Below are 13,213 nucleotides of genomic sequence, written 5' to 3'. Positions count from 1 at the left end.
GATTTCTCAGAATAGGAGGTAGCAGAAATCTTTCTCAGAGCTTGAAAATCATTTTTTGAGAGCCAAATTTCTATTTTGCGGGTTTGCGTGTGTTAGGTTGTGATTTTTCAATCTTAATTAAAAAAAAAATGAACGTCGACAGGTTAAGGCATATCTATGGATACCCTTATTTTTGGCTGACGGGCGAAGTCCGCAGTGTGGACCGCCCCAAGGGGCGGAAAAGGGTGGTCAGTGGGTCAGCCCGAGCCGCGTGACCTGGGGGCGTGGACCCCGAACGCACCAGGAAACCGCTACCCGAGATCTGATTTTCTCTCACCCCGATCTGTGCTCTCCTCCGGGTTTTCAAAACCCGCGCATCCAGGGAGAGGGAATTGGAGATAGGAGCTTCGGCCCCGAGGTTGGGCCGACGCCCTATGCGGCGACGAACTGCGTGGACCTGAGAGCGTTAGGTGGCCCCCAGCCGCCTGCGGACCCTTCCGTCTCGTCATGGCGAGATTATGGGTCGGCCTGGCAGGCGCTGGCTTCTTTCTTGCATTACTGGTTTTGCATTCGCGTTTTTGTGGCTCGCCGGTGAGTTGAGCAGTGAAGACGCGTCTGTCGGGTGTGTGGACGGCACCGTTGAGAGGCGACGCCGCTGTTGTGGGGTGGAGGTGGCGGGCCCTGGCTCCCGCACTGGCTTGTCTCAAAACCCCCACCCGGGCCGAACTGCCGACGTCCTGCTTTGTCTCTTCGGGTTTAAAAGTTTGTATATGATGCATCGCCGTTTCTGTGTTCTTTCTTTCCCCAGACCCCACTACGTCTCCAAATAATTTGCAGGTTTGTATTGTGGCCCCCTTGGTCTTTCGACGTATAAACCCATTCCCCAATCATTTCTGTCCAGCAGCCTCAACACCTCTGTATCAGGTGTCAAGGCATGCTTAAAAATAAACATTTATTGGGGCGCCTGGGTGGCTCAGTCGGTTGAGCGTCCGACTTCGGCTCAGGTCATGATCTCGTGGTCCGTGAGTTCCAGCCCCGCGTCGGGCTCTGTGCTGATGGCTCAGAGCCTGGAGCCTGTTTCAGATTCTGTGTCTCCCTCTCTTTCTGACCCTCCCCCGTTCATGCTCTGTTTCTCTGTCTCAAAAATAAATAAACGTTAAAAAAATTTTTTTTTTTTTAAATAAACATTTATTTATTTATTTTTTTAACCTAGAGAGTGAACTGAATCTTAATCTTCTGGGGTTTTTTTTTTTGTTTTTTTTTTTTAAGGTTTTAAGGAAATTTGCTTTTCAAGTTTCCTGGACAAGCAAGGAAATTCTTTACCGGCTGGATGTGGGATGGCCTAATCGTCCAGAATACTTTACTGGAACAACATTTTGTGTTGCAATTGACTCCCTCAGCGGATTGGTTTACGTAGCCCAGGTTAGTAAAATTGGGATTAAAAAAAAAATTATGAATACAAAGGAAACAGCTTCTTGATTTGCTGCACTAAGTAACCATGTATGTTTACATTATGGTAATCGTGAAATTTGGGTTTTTTTGGATTGGTTTTGAGTAAATATTTTGGTTTTGAATGTAATAGTTAATACTGTTAGGTTTTGAAGATGGTTTTTAAGCATTATTAATTTCTCAATTAACCTTTAATTGTTGTTTTTCTCTACCAAAATAAAGATTACTTTCTAAAAAATAATCTTATCTAAGCAGTTATTTTTATATACCTTCAGAGAGGGGATAACATCCCAAAGGTGTTAGTGTTCACAGAGGATGGATATTTCCTACGATCCTGGAATTACACAGTTGACACACCTCATGGTATATTTGCAGCCAGTACACTACATGAACAGTCTGTCTGGATCACGGATGTAGGAAGTGGTATGTGTAGTAATATCTATTAAATTGTCTTGCTACAAATCATATTTTTGCCCATGTTCTTGCTTGTATGCTTTAAAATCAAGAGTTGCTAAATCTAATTATAATTTCTTTAATGATTTATGAAATCACTCCTTTCTAAAAATCTTGTACTTCCGTAGAGTCAAGACATTTAACAAGAAGGCTACCGTTGTGATTCTTCCATTAACTTGTCAAGGGACTTTTCCTCTTTGTTAGCACCAGTTGTGAGACTATACTTTCAGGGATCCTTTTTTATAGTTTTTAAAACATCAGCTGCTCCTCCCAGGTTAAATGTAAACCTCTTGTGTGAAGCCACAGAACTAACAATCTCTGAGAGTTAGTGACGTCCCTGTCTCATTTTCCTTTACCAGTTCTCTTTCAAAAGAGATTGTGCTAAGAAACCAGAACTGCTTTGTTGCCCAAAATGCAAGATTTGCAGAAACTGCTGGGTTAATGTTTCTGAAATCCTACCTACTGCAGCATGTCTGAAATTTTCCTTCCAAAAAACATTTTTAGTAGAGTATGTTGTAAATCAAGCACAGTTGAGTTTATAGCTGTGAATGGTTTCATAGATAACTGTTTGCGTATTATTGTGGCTTAAGACAAGATAGTACCAGAGATGACTTGTGATTATAATTTCAGGATCTCAAGAATGAATGGGATCATAAAGACAGTATTTCTAGATAACCTGGCATTATGTCAGGATCTCAGGAATGAATGGGATCATAAAGACAGTGTTTCTAGTATTCTTGGGCCCAGTTACATTCATGGCTTAAAGGACATCCTGTTTCTTCACTTCTGGCTAGTTCAGATGCCATTTTGGAATTAGTGAACTCTCAGTTTTTGTTAGAAGTGCTGTTACCATTTGTTCTCAGAACCCAAGAGATTTCTGAGCTTCAGCTGATAATCCATTCATTTCAAAATGTAGTTTGGATTGTAAGATTTTGGTTAAAAAAAAATCTAGACTGCATCTGATTTCATTGTAATACTGTAATGAAATATGGCTCTTTTCTCTCTTTTTTTCAGAATTTACTGTTAAAAGCCTTTAGTTTTTCATTTATTCCATTCATGTGATCCTTTTTTATAAAATACTTCATTGATTCCCACAAATAAAAAGAACACACATGACCTCTTCATTCTTTCCATTATAGCTGGGTTTTTTTCATGCACAAATATGGAGACACTTTATATTCCTTCCCATTTTTTGAAGAAATACATTCCTTTAATAAAAATATGGCTGTAAATGAGCCTATAAAAAAAAAAATCCACAAGAATGTTTTCCACTGGTATTCTGTGTCCTTTGCCAATTTTTTAGGAATTTTGAAGGTTGCATTCTGTAATAATATTATGTTCTCTTATTATTGCTACAAACTAACTCAAGCTTTCAAATGAGGCATAATAATAAATACACTTTTTAAGTTAGAATTGTAATGCAAGTTTGATTCACTTTATTTCCAGTAAGCTCAGTGTATCCGATTTATCTTTTGAATGCCTAACAGTTAGTTTGGTCTTGGTATGCCTTCAAATTGATTTCTCTTAACTACTTTATGGTTTTTTCCTATTTTTTAATACTTTGTATTTTTGCTTGTAAGGAATTTCCACTCAAAGAAGTCTTGATGTAAGTGAAAGGATATGATACTAACAATTTGGGAAGATTTATTCCCTTCTTAGGAAAAAAATGTTAATGGGTTGAATTTGAACTTGTTTCCACTAGGAGAAAGGGTAGTTTTAAAATCTGTATTATAGTGCACTTTTTGTTGACCTACTAAAATTTGAGCGCATGTGATTGAAATAATGATTTTCAGATATAAGTTCCTTTTCCACTTCCTTTTTGGTTTCTTTTTGCAAGGAATGCTCCTTCAAGGTTGTATTTATGATAAAAAAGAAAATGATCTACCTATAATTTAGCATCACAAGCTTCCTGTATAAGGAGCCAATTGTTTTGGTTTGATTTACTTGAATTTAGAATCTACTTATTTAGGAGTACCTGAGATTTTAATTCATAATAAGTTTGGTTGTAACTAATGAAGAAGCTCAATTAACTGTTTAATTCTAGTACATTTTTGCTCTCTGCTTACTTGAAAAACATGAATGTTTGGACAGTGGTTGTATTTGTGAAGTGTGTGTGTTTATCTTTATAGGATCCTATGGTCATACTATTAAAAAATACAATTCCTTTGGTGATCTTGTTCAAGTGTTGGGTACCCCAGGCAAGAAAGGCACTGGTTTGACTCCCCTACAGTTTGATAACCCTGCAGAATTGTATGTAGACGACACAGGAGATATTTACATCGTGGATGGAGACGGAGGATTGAATAACAGATTGATCAAATTGTCCCAAGGTACCTGGCTTAGCTTTGCATGGCATTATAAGAATGTTATTCAATAAGTTGCATTGCTTTAGTTTGCTTGATATTTGGTAAATATCATAACTGTTGCATGTTGTATATGAAGCTGTGTGTAAAGGGCTCAAGTGAGATGTGTGGGATGGCCAATACTAAATGGTGCTGATGACAGGCTTGCTTAATTCTCAAAAGGTAGGCGTTTGCTTTGAATGAAACTGGAAGCACTTTGGGGACTTATAGTGGGCTCCAGAAGTAAGTGGTTATCCTGTCCAGTTCAGAATAAGGAGATTGGGAACCTGACATCCCAGAGCTGAGGTATCCTTCAGTTTGATCAGCTAAAGTTTGTGTTTGTATTTTACTGTTGTTGTGTCCTCAGTAGTATTCTAGGTGCAGGTCTATTTCAGATGAAACCGTTAAATGGTACTCTGCGGTATTGATAAAGTAAAATGAGACTAGGAGGAGAAACTTCTGTTGACTGGAGAAGTAGGGCAAGGGTTCCTAAAAGAAGTAGTTCTTGAACTACACTGATTTTGGTGGGAGGAGAAGGGAGATGGGAGGAACGTTCACAAGCTCCATCACACAAGGTCTACAGGTGGTAATTAGCAAGTTTTCCAGGAAAGGAGCTTAGGATGTAATTTTTGAATAGTCGAAAGTACGATTTGGGATGTTGAAGGCTTATCAAAGAATTTTGAAGCCATAATTTTGCCTTTAAAATGTCTGAGGTTTTTTAGTGGGAAGGTGATGTTACAGAAGCAGTGTTTACAATAGACACTGTACCGAGATATATTTGCAGTAAGTTCTGTCATTTGGACACGATATAAACCCCTACATGGAAGCTGTGTAGTCAGCTTATCACCCAGTAACTGAGTTTGGTTGGTGATAGTTAAAGGGAGGTGACATAGGGATAAAGCAAGACTCAAAAAATTCTGTGAAAGAAACAACCAAACTCAGGAGACAGATTGAATGGCTGTGATAAAAAAAATTGCCACAGGGGCACCTGGGTCGCTCGGTCGGTTAAGCATCTGACTTTGGCTCAGGTCACGATCTCGAGGTTTATGAGTTTGAGCCCTTTTGGGGCTGCTGCCGTCAGCACAGAGCCCACTTTGGATCCTCTGTCCGCCTCTTCTCCGCCCCTCCCCCACTTGCGCTCGTGCACTCTCTCTTTCTCTCTCAAAACTAAATATCTTTTTTAAAAAATTGCCACAAATTAAATGGCTTAAATGGAAATGTTTTCTCTCATAGTTTTGGAATCCAGAAGCCTGAATCTAATGGGCAGGCCATGCTCCCTCTAATGGCACGAGAGGAGAATCCCTCTTTGCCTCTCCGGCTTCCCGTGGCTCCAGACATTCCTTGGCTTGGGGCAGCATATCTCCAGTCTCTGCCTCTGTCTTCAGATGGCTTTCTTTTCTGTGTGTGTCTGTGTCTCAAATCTCCCTCTCCTTTCTCTTACAAGGACACTAGTCATTGGATTTAGGGTCCACCCTAAATCTAGGATCATCTCTTCACAAGATCCCGAACTTCATTATATCTCCAAGACTCTGTGTCCAATAAAGTCACATTTACAGATACAGGAGTACCTGTGACTCAGGCTTGGGCATATCTTTAGGGGTAGAGGTAATAGGGGTAGAGGTAATAAAGGAGACAGAATATAAAAACAATGTGAATTTTTAAGCTCAGAGGAATTGTAATACCAAATAACCGATTAGTTAGGAAGGGGTATCAGTTTGAGGGAGATGTTGACATGAATCACAGCAGTGGTTTTGAGTGATAAAAGATTCAAGTGGAGATAGTCATTAAAGAAGTCGATTAATTGCTTGAAACAGAGAAGGAATTTTTTTTTCTGGTAAAGCATAAGAATTAAAGTGGTATACAAACAGAAAGCCAGTAAAGCATAATCAATTGGAGGTATAATTGAATAGTTTGTTTGCAACTTAAGACATAAAATATAACATGCAAATGTGTCAGGTATTCTATATGTTGCTCTGACCAACTAACTATGTTTACCACTGTCCAGATTTTATGATACTTTGGCTGCATGGAGAACGGGGGACAGGGCCTGCCAAGTTCAACATACCTCACAGCGTTACAGTTGATTCGGCTGGTCGGGTAAAAAATACACTCTCGTTGTATCTGGAACTGTGTATCTAAATGTGTGTGTGTGTGTGTGTGTGTGTGTGTGTGTGTGTGTGTGTTGGTGTATCTTGTATCTTGGTACCAAGATATATATAGATATATAGATATATGTATATCTATATATATCTTGGTGCACATGTGTGTTTCTGAATGTATAAATTACGTATGAATGTTTGTGGTTGTGTGTATCTGGGTATGTCTGGGCAGTTCCTTTGGGGCTGGGTATACCCACGTACTCTTACAAATGTTTGGGTCCCATACTGGAGAAAGTTCCCCAAATATTTAAAAATGAACAAAATAGATTTTCTATGTCACTGAAAGGTAGAAGGAACAAATAAAGGAATAGAACATAAGTAACCTGAAGAAGAAATGAGTCACCCTCCCACTAAGAAAACTACGATGTGTTTGAATATATTTTTAACTTCAGAATTAAATTCATTCTAGGATATGTTGACCAAAAGGGAGAAGGGAGAGGTTAACCTTGGAAGCTTGAAAACAAGAGCCACCTTGGCAAGCTCTGTTCTCACTAGCTCCAGTGTGGGGAACAGAACACTTTAACTGACGCATTTCAACCCATTTCTTTTTTCCCACCCGTCTCTTTTGCATACCTTTAAGCATACATACCACTTCTTTGGGGTTACTTTCCCAAAACCAAACCCCACCCAAAATGTTACCTTAGTTTTTCCTGTTTTCCTATAGTGGCCTGTACTTCCCCCATTATAGTAACTGTCACACTATCGTATCAATTAACTGTCTCCCTTGACAGAGTGTAGGCTGTATGAGGGCACGTACTGAGTCTCTTTTGCTTTATATCTGGGCGTCTGGCACATACTGGTCATCTTATATGTAACTGAAGTGACTAAAGGACTTACTACACACACAGTAGATGCATCAGACAATCTTGGCTTCATACCGTTAGAAATTTAATCCGTTTCCACTTCTGGCTCTGTGTTTGGCAAGCAACCTTCTGATTGTGATTTGGCTTCCTGTGTAGACAAAATGAGAATGTTTTAATCATAAAATCTTCAGGTAGTTCTCAGTGTAGATAGGAAGATAACTGAACATGTGAATTTTGTCTGTAAATGGGGAGCTAGAAAGTTGGAATTCTGGTTTTAAACACATTACCCTGCTGGCCTGGTTAACTTCTCCCTTTGTGGGATAAGAACAAGATCAAGTTTCTGAGCAGGCAAGACTTAGACCCTGGTAAATTCTCCACAGTGATAAGTGCCCTTTTGAGAGGCCTTGGAGAACATTTGATGGACATCCTCTGGCATTACTGAATGATGAGAAATGTGAATGTTCATTTCCGCATACTTGTGTTTTAACCACAGTCATGCTGTTCTGAACGTTTTACGTGATTGACTCAGTCATCATCCAAGCCTATGTGAAAAGTTCATTAGGTCCAGAGGTAAACTTGCCGGTGTTTCTTAAACAAGATTTCTCAGATTTTGTTCAGTAGGAAAGATAACGCTAACAATCTAAAGTATTATTCAATCTTACGACCTAAACTATATTTCTTCCTTGGTCACTCATCTTTAAGACAGTAATCCCAAAATCTTTAAGGAAATCCATCCTTACTAAAGAATCACGAATCAGGAAAAGGTCTTGAGAAATTGCCTTACATAGAGATCAACAACCTCTCTAAAGTGAAACAGTTTATTTGTGTCTTATTGTAGATGAATTTAGTGGCTACTGAAACTCAAACATACTGGCAAATACATAGTTAGGGTTACCTTGAAGAAACAGTCCCTGAATCCACAAACCCAAGATCCTGAAAGGAGAAGAAGGTAGAGGTCAGTGGGGCAGGCCCATACTTCCAGTCCATTCTCACATACCCCTCTATAATCCTAGCTGCATGTCATAAAGTGATTTCGCTGTGTGTATGCTGTAGGTTGCATGTATCAGATATAGTACATGAGATGCCATTTAACGTGAATCTACTCTCCTGTTTTATGACAGTAGTTTCCTTAGTAACTCATACCAGCCTATAGCAAAACGGAATTAAACCTGTCGTTAGCCTACTGTCATTCTTAAAAGTTACTGAAGTCTTCTAAGCTTCCTCTTCCAGTGGGTTGGCACTTTGGACATGCCTTGCTAAATAGCAGGTGGATGTTTAGTGATACTGCGATAGGAATGAATACCCTAGCCTGGGCTCCTGAGGAACAAGGCTGTGTTTCTTTCTTTTTGTCTTCTAACCTAGCCCTGGAACTGGCAGGGTGGCAGTACTCAGCCGGAAGGTGAATGCCTGTGAGAGGAACGGATGAATTCTGTCCCTCCTCGGTGTTGCTCATGTTCCGCATCATGATGGAGGACTCCGGTTTTCTTGTTACTCGGGTGCTTGGTAGAGCGGGCAGAGTACTGTGTGTGGGCTTTGAGTTGAGACAGGTGGCCTAAAGTGGCTCTCCCACGTATTGGAAGCTCACTTCAAACAAGGGATTAAACTTTCTGAACTTTAATTTCCTGTCTGAAGATAGGGCTTACCTTCTTTGAGGCCCTCTGAGTACCGCATGAGATGATGTATGGGAAACTAGTAGAAATAAACATCCATCCCGCCCCTCTCCCTTTTTGTTTTCTCATTGTATGTGGATCTTTTCCAAAAAACATTTTTTTTGCTTTCTCAGGTATGGGTTGCTGACCGAGGAAATAAAAGAATTCAAGTATTTGATAAAGACACTGGGGAGTGGTTAGGAGCATGGAATAATTGTTTCACAGAAGAGGGACCTTCTTCAGTCAGGTAACGTTTTCCTTTTTTTTTTTGTTTTTTTAATGCTTTTTTAAATCTGATTTATGTTTGCTTCTCTGAAGAGCTAGCTGAAACGTTAAAATATTGTTTTCAGAAGGTGGAAAAGGAACAGAAACAAGTTCGCAGAGAATACGTAACCATATTTCAGATCCCAAGCAGAGGAAGAAAAGCAGTTAAAGTCCCAGTGTACTGTGGGGTCGGGGTGTCAGATAACATATGCTGGACCTCCTACAGCTTTCACCCTCAGGGTACACGTGGTGAATTTTTTTTTTTTTTTAATTTTTTTTTTTTCAACGTTTATTTATTTTTGGGACAGAGAGAGACAGAGCATGAACGGGGGAGGGGCAGAGAGAGAGGGAGACACAGAATCGAAACAGGCTCCAGGCTCTGAGCCATCAGCCCAGAGCCCGACGCGGGGCTCGAACTCCCAGAGCGCGAGATCGTGACCTGGCTGAAGTCGGGCGCCCAACCGACTGCGCCACCCAGGCGCCCCAACACGTGGTGAATTTTTAAACGTAGAACGAAAATAGAAATCTGGAGTCTGTAGTGTCAGCCTAGCACCGACTCTCCTGTCCATTAGTTTCATTTTGTGTGGTTCTTGCGTATTTTTGTTGTCGTTCAAGCTATTCTTTGGCTACATCTACCTTCACAAATCTTTATTCCCTCATAAACAGAATTAGACAAACTTAAATTCTCCTCGAAAGCAACCTTCAGCAAGTATAGATGCCTATTGTTGTTAAGCGTTGTAGGGGAGAAAAATGTTGAAGAAGTCAACATTTATATTGATCTTGCATACATTTATTCTGTAAAATGTCTCTGTCCTTAGATTTACTCCTGACGGGAAGTACGTGATCGTAGCCCAGCTGAATCTCAGCAGGGTCTTACTGGTGGCCGCACCCCCAGTGGGAAGCATTGGCAACTGTTCCATGATCAACACAATCCAACTAGCAGACCAGGTTTTACCTCATCTCTTAGATGTCAGCGGGAAGACTGGAGCCATCTATGTAGCCGAAATCGGAGCAAAGCAAGTGCAAAAATATGTCCCAGTGGAGGGCTATTTTCCTTCGTTCACACATTCATAATGTTTCTTTTCCCGGAGATGTTTCAAGTGGAAGTTCAGATTCTCAAATTCATTGTCATGTCCTTACAAATAACGTTCAGGCACCAGTATTTGTTTCTTTATTTTCCCATGATCTAGTGATGAGAAGAGTTTGTTCTTATATCCTTCAGGACCATATGTTTTGTTGCTGTTCTCATGACTTAGTTTTACTTGTAAGTGCATAAGGCTATTTTAACGAAGGAAATGTAATTCTAAAAAATGGGATCTGAAAGAGGGACTAAGACCGTAAGGTAGGTATTTGCCCAGGTAGACTAATCCTCCCCGGGAGGAAGAGGGAAAGGAATAAAGACGGGTTTTGCAGGATATATTGAACTTCATGGGAGGGACTACAAACCTCCAGTTTGTTCACCTTATATAAAATGTACCTTTTGAGCGATTAAGTCAGATGGGCTCTTGATCAATGAGTACCCACAGGATGCCAGCTCCTAAAGATTCAGAGAGGAAGAATCAGGACTTACCTGTGGGAGCCTGTTCAGTAGCACCTAGTCCAGTGGGAGACAAGTGTGCAAACTGATACAAGCGTGTCAGCAGGCCTCAAGCGTGTCTTGTAGGAACATTACATCTGACTGAGAGAATCCTGGAGATTTTGCGGGGAAAGTCCATTCGAGCTCCCAACTTGAGAAACCAAAGAGGGGAAAACAAGGTGGTCCAAATGGACAAGCTGTAAAAAGTTACAGACTTGCTGAGAACCCTGATAGGCTTTCTTTTAAAAGCCCAGCTTGGCCTGGGTCCTTCAGCTGTAAGATACTTCGTCTCAACCTCTAAATGTAGGAATGAAACAGCAGGCATTTAAGCACTTTACTGAAAGGGATCTTTACAAGTACTAACTGGGATGTTTTTTAATTAAAGGTACGACTGAAAATAGGGCCCTTCATTCCTTTTTTCCTCCTTCCCTCCCTCCCGACCTCCCTCCCTTCCTTTTCTTCTTTTTTTAAAACATGAACTCAGTTCATTCCTAACATCTGTCTACCTCAAAGAAGTTTTAGAATTGTAAATATGGGGATCTGTTAAGGTGAATAATTTCTTAGCTTTCTATTTCTACGTCTCTCTACCCTTTGGTCTGAATACCAGATGAAAGACCATCTTTTCGGTTCTAGTTTATTCTAGGTTCTATTCAGACCTCGCCGTATGATGATGTCAACTCATTCGTCCCCTTCTTCTTGTATTCACCTCCCTCCTTATCCCGGACTTGCACTGTAAATCGTGTAGCATGTGAGAAATCTTGAGCTGACTTTCCTCATCACCCATTGTAGCTGCCGTCAAGCAATTCACACTATTTTGATGCTCGGATCATATCTTGACACAGTTAGAAAGTTAAATCTACCAACAGGAAACTGTCCTGTGTTCCAAGGCCTTTGATAAGTGTGTTTGTGCCACTGACCAAGCTGTGTGATCTTCAGTGAGTCTTCTTAGTTTTTCTCCTTAGTAAAATGGGAGCATCATTTCCTTCCTCCTTCAGAAATGCTGCAAGGATCATATGTACGACAGATACAAATGTGCCCTTTGAAATCTAAGCTCCCAGGGCATTCGAGGCAGAAATTCTTAAACAGAGATCCTTCCAGCTGCTTAATTTACCTGATAGCAACTATCCAGTTTGCCTTAATTTTGCGTTGAGTGCTGTTTTCAAAACCTATCGTCGTGAACTTTATGCAGCTTAGCAAATATAGTAAATTTATCTGGATAGAAGGAAGTGATTTGAGAGTTTTGTTTTGTTTTGTTTTTAAGCCAGGACAAGAAGTGCAAATACGTCTTAGAAGGAATACAGGTTAGGTAAACTGATCTTGTCATTTTAAAAATGTTATAGTTAACTTTGTTTTATGCCAGTTTCTTATAAAACTTGTTGAAAGTATTGTTGCCATATATCTTGCTAAAAGTGTTTATTAGCATACTTGTAATCATAGTATTTCACTTTTTTCCTTTGGGTTAATTGGTTAAATGATTGAGAAAATGTGTTGTATTTTGACTAAAAAATATGAATTAAACTTTTGGAAAGAAAAGGCAGTATTATCTGGCTCTCTAAGTAATGTTTGATTTTATTGTTATAAAAGCAGTTTTAGAACTTCTTATTCTGTTAAAGAATTTCAGCAATCCTGATAGCACAAGTTGGCACTGAGAGAGTATCCTTCATTCACGTGTGAAGTATAGGCTAGATCTCCCGGAGGGGGAGATTACTTTTCTAAATTAGGAAACCAAAGACTGTATCTTCCCTAACCCCTATTAGAACATCAGGTCTCTATGATGGAATTATTTGTCTGCAGAGGCAGCCTGTGTGAAATCAAGAGGGTAAACTAAGAAGACCCATATAATTTGTGCTTCGGTCACTTACCAGGTCAAAAGACCGCTTCAAGCATTGCAGTCGTCAGGCTAAATAAAGGCAGTCAAGTCCCAACTTTTATTCTGCATTTGTTGATTTTGAACACTGGATTTTAAAACAGGGTACATTGGATAGCCCGCACTGCAACTGGAAACTGCCAGATTTTTGCTCCTTTGACTCACCAAAATAAGTCTGTTGGAATCAAGAAGAAAAAAAAAAGTATCCTAAATGTATGACTTTCTTTTACTCTAAAATTTCAGCGATAATCACATAAAAAAAACCTTTAAAAAAAGAGATTCATTTATTCAACAAAAACGTGAAAGCGCAGATGTGCGAAGGCTCTCAGGCAGGTGTCCTCTGCCCTTGCCCTCGCAGTTGGCCATCTACTGGAGAGAAGTTTCCTTTCAGTTCACCCTGGGAGGTGCCTTCCTTGCACTGGTGGTGTCTTACGTTCTTGGTACAAGAGAGGGCGGTAGAGTCCTGCTTACAAGCATTTCTTGAAACCGGAAGTGGATTTTCATCTTTATACTTTGACTTTTTTAACAATTGAGGTAAACCATACTTTTTTTTCTTTAGCTTGTGTATCTTGAGGAAATTAGCTTGTAGGTGACATCCTTTCCAAGGATTATTGGGATGTTTACTGTTGAGACATTTCCATGTTTTAAAAAAACCAAAACACTTTTTTTTTT

The 13,213-nt window shown here is 40.0% G+C and overlaps 1 protein-coding gene across 3 annotated transcripts; it reads left to right on the top strand.

Annotated features, from left to right (window-relative positions):
- Nucleotides 1–195: 195 nt before the first annotated feature.
- NHLRC3 (NHL repeat containing 3) lies at nucleotides 196–12,211 on the top strand. Of its 3 annotated transcripts, none has more exons than XM_086713165.1 (8): nucleotides 196–570; nucleotides 788–816; nucleotides 1,249–1,401; nucleotides 1,704–1,851; nucleotides 4,065–4,211; nucleotides 6,229–6,320; nucleotides 8,969–9,081; nucleotides 9,917–12,211. In XM_086713165.1, exons 1-8 carry the CDS (start codon nucleotides 498–500, stop codon nucleotides 10,170–10,172), a joined length of 1,011 nt encoding a protein of 336 aa, XP_086569291.1. In that variant the 5' UTR covers nucleotides 196–497; the 3' UTR covers nucleotides 10,173–12,211. The 3 variants fall into 3 exon arrangements, with proteins under 3 accessions (XP_086569291.1, XP_025780527.1, XP_086569284.1); XM_025924742.2 differs by having other exon boundaries at nucleotides 198–570; nucleotides 4,011–4,211; XM_086713158.1 differs by lacking the exon at nucleotides 788–816 and having other exon boundaries at nucleotides 199–570; nucleotides 4,011–4,211.
- The last annotated feature ends 1,002 nt before the right edge of the window (nucleotides 12,212–13,213 follow it).

Source organism: Puma concolor, chromosome A1 (assembly GCF_028749965.1).
Source record: "Puma concolor isolate L17-30 chromosome A1, mPumCon1.1.hap2, whole genome shotgun sequence".
NCBI classification, from domain to species: domain Eukaryota; kingdom Metazoa; phylum Chordata; class Mammalia; order Carnivora; family Felidae; genus Puma; species Puma concolor.
This window is presented reverse-complemented; position numbering and strand designations above follow the sequence as displayed.